Raw genomic sequence first — 7327 nt, 5'->3', positions numbered from 1 at the left:
GCAGACCTGTGTTTTGGTGATTTTTGGTTGTGTCTTATCCATCCTGACCAGCTGTCTTTTCTTCCTGATCATTGCAGCGACACAACCGCGCCATGCAATACCTGCAAACAATTGCTTGCACAGATGATTTTGGGATCTGTGGCTACTTTGAAATGGTTTCGGAGTCACTGTCCTGACTTGTTCATGTCACTGATTTGCTTTATCAGATCTGTGCTGAGCCCCTCAGACTTTCCTACTGTAGTGTTTGTGGTTGAGTCCGAGTATTAAATGGGCCTTATTGAAATTGGGTCAGAGGAGGCAGCAGCTCAATCGTAATCACTGACAAGAAGTTAAGAGGCCATGTCACTAAGAATGTTTGATTAACACAACTTCAGCAGAACTTGTGATTCGAGTTCTAAATAGCCCAGTTGTTTTTTTGTGACAAAAACACATGTTTCAACGATGCAATCACAGAAAATTACGAATTATAGGAGTCATTGGAAACTCAGGTATGTTGCATGTTGTAGCAACCAGGGAGCGAAACAGCAGGTTTATCGCTGGATGCATCAGAAACCAGCCACACATTACATTCCAGGACTCTTTCCCGCAGCTAGAAAATTTAGTAGGAGAACATTTGACGTGACAGGCAAATCAACATCTGTATTCAGATGGGACATCTGCACTTGGCACCAGGTATCAAACTGGAACAATGTCTCCCACTTGAAGACAACAGGACTTCTTCTACCTTCCAGAGGAGTTGAAAATAGTGCAAGTAGTTCTGCAAAAGGACACTTTGCAGAACTCTTGACCACAGAGTCGCTGTGACCTCCGAACCCTCTGTTCCTCTTAACAGCAAGAACTTTCTGTAAGAATTTAACCGAACCCTTTAAAAACTTAAAGAACAACAGTGGAATTATGTCATCCTACAGGTTTAGTATTAAAGAAAACACTTTAGAATCTGAGTGTGTGTTGAGGACGCACACAAACGCTCCCAAAAGACACACAAACACCCTCGTTTCTCTTCGTCTGTCACAGTCATAAAAGACACAGAGAGACTTTTATCCTCTGCATATGTATTTCAAAGGTCCTTTCTTATTATTTTTGAGTGCATACGCTGGTATTCTTAGTTATATTAAAGGTTTGCTATCATGGATATTGAAACTGCACGACTTATATGGATTTTAACACCATTTATTATTATCGCGGGAATCATCTGAGATAAACATATTGTGTTTAATCTAATTTTGTAATCAGATCTGTAATTATGATAGCTATAAACAAACAGATCAGTGTGTTTAAGACATTTTTTGAAAGGTATCGGGCCTCTGACCTCTCACGGACAGTGAAGCTCTGCACCATCTTTTGTGATGATTGACTAGATGCTGATCTAGATTTCACTTCAAAACATTCTGTGTAGAAGAAAGTCACTGAAGTCACGAACCTTTTACTGTAATGGCACTACTTTTTATTCGCAACTACTGGCTCTGACTCCTTTCATGTCTACTTCAGTACATCCAGGTCATTCATTCACTTATTCACTGTTGTTGTGTCTCGCTGCTGTCTTTTTGTTTGTTTGTAGTACTAATTAATGGATGTTTTATGTATAATTATCACTGGCGTTACCGTGTATTTCTCTGTTTGGGAACTAAAGGTCAATGAAATTAGAATTCACCACTACTGATGAGAGGACTAATCAATATAATTACATTTGAAAAATGTCATGAATATTCATTCACATTCTGAAATATTCCCCATAAAGCTCTCTCTCAGATGAGCTAATAATTTAGCCGCTGATGAATGAGTGCAATTTCAATCTTGAAGTGTAAACATGAGCAGTTTTGTTGTGTGTCTGATATAACACTGGCACCATTTTATTCTCTTGTCAGTACTGCTCTTACTTGTCTCTTGGGGGGTCTGGCCTGCTGTGTATGCTGGGTGGGGGGGCTGCTGTGGTTCCTCCAGGCCAGCGGGGGGCAGAACCACTCGACCTCGCTCAGGTAGATGAGGAAGGAGCAGTCGGAGCCATCGACACCGTAGAAGGCGTAGCAAGGATCGGACGTCCACCTCGCACGCATCCACTGGAGGATGAACACGGAGTGAATATATGATAAGAACGAATGTGATTAAATCATATCAACATAACATCAAGAGAAACAACAGCCTGTATAGTAATGATCAGATTCTCTCTATTGCAGCGCTTCCTAGTCACAGATGTTTTATCATCAGCAGGATAAGAGTTTAAAACTTTAACTAAATATCGAATTCTATTTACCTCAAATTATTTTTATGCTGTTAAAGGAAGTTACAGTTTGTTCATTATGTAATTACCTTGATCTTATCTTTACTGGATTGTGCCCAAAGGTAGAATTTAAGACTTTAAGTAGATCATCTACACCATCGATTGCTGCTGCAAACATTGATTAAGAGCAAAACAACCTAAAACTTGATATTTACTTCAAGCTGTAACATCGCAATTAAGCAGGAGATACTGGGTACACCTCCTGTACCATCACATTAAAAAGCAAAAACAAACAGCTTCATACTCACGTCTACTTTTCCAGGACACTCTGGAAAGCGGGGGTCTCTTGGGACTTCACACTGGCTCGACGTGCCGTCTCTCACGACTGAAAAGACACGGTGAGGGATGTTTTAACTTTATCTAGTAAAACATGAATTTGCTTTTATAAGCTGGACACCTTCCAGGAAAAGTTCTGTAACACCAGCATCCACTGGCATTAATATCAGGTTAAATCAGCTGATGTCTTGTGAATGAAATGCATCCCTCTGCTTTAGCCACACTCACATATCAGCCTACAGGCTCACTGACTTAAGGCTCGCTTTAATCAGTTGGTTCTAATGTGAATATTTATTCTCTACAGAAGATAACAATTCCAGCAGCAATCAGGCATCCTAATGTTATCTATCAGCTCATTTAGCAGCATATGGTGCTTGTCAAAGCCTCTTTAAAAATTCAGGTTTTATTTCTTTCAACTGGTTAATTCGCACAAAACGACCGCAGACGTGAACCGGCCTGACCCGCGGGCTCACCGAGGTTACAGTATCACTCACGGTAACGGCTTTTCTCCGCTGGCCCGTGGAGTTTTCATCGCAACATATTCACTGTCCTCCTTAACGTTATCATTTACAGCCCAGCTGATAAACCCCCGCAGGTTTCCCCCTTCTTTTTGCAGCACTGCAACATGTCTGCTCTCTACTGCAGTGCACACTATTCACTGGGCCTGACAAAGCAGCTTGTCTCCCACTGCTGCCAACCGTCCTAAGGTTACGCTAGCAAGTACGTCTGTTCACTTAGGCTGCACTCACTGCATTAATTGCTCCACTGACTTAGTTAACTGCCTCTCTGCTGCTGATGTGAGGAGGAGAAGGAGGAGACGGAGTGATGGAGGGAACCGTGTTGTCCGAGAGGAAAACCAACGCAGCTTCATTTTTTTTTTCCCCTCCACTGTTTTCCTGTCTTTCAAATCCACTCCCTTCTCCCCCACTTTTCTCTCTCCAGACTGACAAATTTGCCTTCTCTCAGTTTCCGTCTGCTTCCATTTGCCTAATGAAAAAGAGACATTTCTCCACATAAGTCGTCCCCGAGGCTTCTCTCAATCAACTCAAAGCACACACACAGACACACAAACACACACTCTGCCTACAAATATGATTACAATAGCAACCGATATAGCAACAATTTCAAATGTGGTCAACTAACTAGATAAAACAACTTGACTCGTGTCCCTGCAAGACGGAACATAAAAGCTCGTCGGTGCTCGGAGGGAAAGGAAATTCTAATCACGTCTTCTGACTTTCTTTCTCCTCTCACACATGCCTGACCACGAGATAAATAAACCGCCACTGAGCCGTATGATAATAAAGTCTGCCGGCAGTGTTTCAATTCATCTGTGATTAGAGACAGCAGCAGTGTTTTCATTTTGCCGCGTGCCATTGTCCCCGCAGATGCAGCGGAGAAAACAAAAGGAGACGTAATGTTCATTTATTCTCATGTAAAGGGGTTGGCCCAAACAGGGAGAGAGGCGAACGAGGAGGAAAAAATCGGTATCATTTCCGTTTTTGATTGGAAATGTGCAGGGACAAGACAACGGGGAAAAAGCAAAGATGAGATGTTACAGAGATGACCACAGCGTCCTGCCTGTGTTTCTCTTACTAAAAATAAAACCGAAGCAAAATCCATCTGTTTTTCTGTAACATTTTCCAAGTCAGAGTTTGACTCGAGTCACACAGCATGTTTTCAGATGATGTTTTTGATAATCTATTTTTAAAGTTACAATGACACGGAGAAAAAAACTTTTAAATGAGTTTCGTGTAAAAGGATGTCAAACACAAACTGCTTCTTGACGAGGTGTCACAAGTGATTTGTGTCATCGGAAACAGCCGGATAATATAAATCTCTGACTGTGCGTGTCTCTCTTTCTCTCTCTTACTTTGCATGTGTGGGTCAGTGGATCTGTTGTGTATTGTCTTCTATTCTGTTGTGAGTAAGTTTCACTCCAACACAAGCCGCCAGCTGTGCGTGAGTCCATCTGCAAGTTGAAGGATTACGCTCATGTTCCCTTTTTTTTGAAAAGATGATGCTAAAATTAGCTCCTTACACCAAATTTTTTGCTCTTGACGATGCAGTACCGCTTGGTGACACATCCTGTTGTGCATTGTTTTGGTGTCATTTGCAGTATTCTGCTTCCAAATACACTATTACTGGTGCTGGGTGTCTGCCAGCGTCCTGTCTGTCTTTGATTGTTTTTTACGGCACACATTTTTATTGTGGATACTTGATTTTGTGCCCACAATAAAAAAAAAAAATAAATAAAAAATCTATTGCTTCTGGGATAATGGAGTTAATCAATCAATTTCTTATCGTAAGTCGTAAGAGATGAGTGGATTGGATGAGGACGTTGTGAGGATGTGCGTGTGTTGCTTGTATACTTATTTATTGTTCTTGTAGTTTAATTATACTTATTTATAAGGCTGCTTGTAATTGCGGTGGATCTACACGATGATGCAGCCCATGATACGTTGGGCTTCAGCTATACATAGACAAGAGGGTAACAGCATCTTACAGCGGCTGAATATCCCTGTAACTATCCAACAAATATAAAATGTTATTTAAAAAAATAATAATTAAAAAAAAAAGACAGAAAATGTGGGTTGGATTTGTTTTCATTTTACTTTTTAGGGTAAATAAACTATGATGTTGTCAAAAGATGGCGGTATGACTGCAATAAAGAGAAACAAAACCAGGGTTGCTTTCCAAATCGCATACTTTTAAAACATTTTTTTTTTACTTTAAACACATACTGCAGCTAAGAATCTCCTGTTTCATGCACCTTAAGTTTTGACCGTAGCAGCCTGTAGTGCAAAATGAGCGGTCATCTGCGGTTCATGTGAGACACTGAGTTGCATGTGATGGCTTTCATTCTGCAAAATCTGACTAAATGTAGCAGAAGCAGAACATCCAAGTATTACTACATCTGACATACTATGCCTTGAGACGTACTGTATAGGTGCTTTAAGGTATGGTAACATGGATAATTTGAACCCCTGGTGTTTGCCAACCATCAAACAACCTCAAAGAAGAAGAAGAAACAAACAAAACATTGACAAAGTCTTCAGATATTGTTTTCAGTCCTACAAGCTGTGATTATTTTTTTCACTTCAGCAGGTGTTGGCCACGTTTTGTGCCATCCTGAGACAAAGGGAATGAAAGAAGCAGAAATAACCTCTAAAACATGGAAATCGGGCTAATGATGTTGATACCGTACCTCTGCCTTGCACCATGCTGTTCTGCAGTATCTGCTCCACCCTGATGGCCATGTTGGAGACATTCTGGGCAATCGCTTGGATCTTCTCCACCAGTCCGGCTGGTTGAAACCTGCACACACGACACAAAGACGAACGTTCAAAGTGAAGAAATGTTTAGACAGTGCCGTTACCTTCACACTGTTGTTACACCACATACGCTCAGTTTGAAAGCGGATGTGGAGGTTTGAAGGCAACACCTCTGCATCAAAGTAGGGAATCTCGAGCACACTTGTCACACAAATCTTTGACCAACAATATAAAAACTCTTTCAGCAGCACCCATTCCCATTCATCTGGTTGGTATCACTGCTATCTTCTTTTTAGCCGCTTCCCTACTGCAAATTCTCTCCCATATAATTCATGAGCTAATGTCCTTCCTCTTCTAATATTCCCCTCTTTCACTTGGGTCTCATTGGGGCTTCTACCTTTTTTTTTTTCCTGTCTCAGTCTTTTCTCCTACTCCTCTCTTTTGCCTCTCGTACTCTGCTTCGCCACCCTCCCCTTTCACATCTTAACAGATGTAGAAGTGTTAGTGGGAGATGCAAATTGGTAGACACTTGGTTGGAGCGTGAAATAGAAAAAGACCTGCACTGTTAATACCACTTCCCCTCCAGAGTGAGAGACTTCCCATTCACATAATAAGATGTGTGGGAAACGCGTGTGTGTGTGTGTGCATGACGTGCACATGTTTCAGTTTGCATCCATTTCTGTGTTCACGGTAGTTTCTGCATATTTCCAAATCATCAGACTGCATGGTTGCACATGATGCAATGCAAAGCCAAGCCAGCGCTCAGACACACACTCATGCTGCTGTGCCCATTATGTCCATTTAAATGACTAAATTTCGGTGTGCATTGTGGGTCTGTGCATGTGTGTGTGTGCACCTTCCTGGCTCACTATATTGTCTAATCAGCAGATGGTATTAACCCTCATTAAAGCCAAAGGCTTAAATGCAGCATAATAACGCATCGTCAGAGATGATGATTCGAATTATTGATTACGTGTGGCTAAGCATGTGTGTGTGTGTGTGTTCGAGCTTTAATACAAGGCTGCCTAACTGACTAAATGCCAACAGCAGCTGCAAGAAACTGAACTCAGAATTCATAGGATTGAGGGAATATGTGAAGAAAGTGCTTTTGTTGCTTTACAAAGTGTAAACAAAAATCGAGGCAGCCGTCAAAGTCACAGGCAGTCTCCACGCTCCATTAAAAGCTTTGTAAGTGTCACTTGCGAGCGTTGCTACATGTGTTTGCATCTTTAATATGTTCACCACACTGCAGTAGCTATTATGCTCAAGTGCACGAGTATTTCAGGGGCAGCAGCTGTAAGCAGAATGTAGAAATGCTGAAATGAGAAATGTAACATGCCATAGTTTTGCTGCATGTGAAAGTTTAATCTTACAGCACAGTAGCTCTTTATGTTGGCGTGAATAAAGCACCGCGAAGGAGGCAACCTTGGAGTTCATTCTCATTTTTATAAGAGAGTCTTAACAGAAATGTAAATGTGTTGACTGTTTCTCATATTAA

The 7327-nt window shown here is 41.3% G+C and overlaps 1 protein-coding gene across 1 annotated transcript in view; it reads right to left on the bottom strand.

The window, feature by feature from the left end:
- Nucleotides 1-7327, bottom strand: part of LOC103354903 (alpha-1,6-mannosylglycoprotein 6-beta-N-acetylglucosaminyltransferase B-like) — a 126652-nt gene that overhangs the window by 65568 nt on the left and 53757 nt on the right. Inside the window, exons 4-6 of the mRNA XM_008278498.1 lie at nucleotides 5763-5872; nucleotides 2527-2603; nucleotides 1878-2057 (exon numbers count right to left, since the gene is read on the bottom strand). Of these exons, the coding sequence (XP_008276720.1) occupies nucleotides 1878-2057; nucleotides 2527-2603; nucleotides 5763-5872 (367 nt within the window). The remainder of the gene's footprint in view (nucleotides 1-1877; nucleotides 2058-2526; nucleotides 2604-5762; nucleotides 5873-7327) is intronic.

The sequence above is a fragment of the Stegastes partitus genome, unplaced genomic scaffold (genome assembly GCF_000690725.1).
Source record: "Stegastes partitus isolate 25-593 unplaced genomic scaffold, Stegastes_partitus-1.0.2 Scaffold124, whole genome shotgun sequence".
Taxonomy (NCBI): domain Eukaryota; kingdom Metazoa; phylum Chordata; class Actinopteri; family Pomacentridae; genus Stegastes; species Stegastes partitus.
The sequence above is the reverse complement of the archived record's forward strand: the minus strand, read 5'-3'. Positions and strand labels throughout refer to the sequence as shown.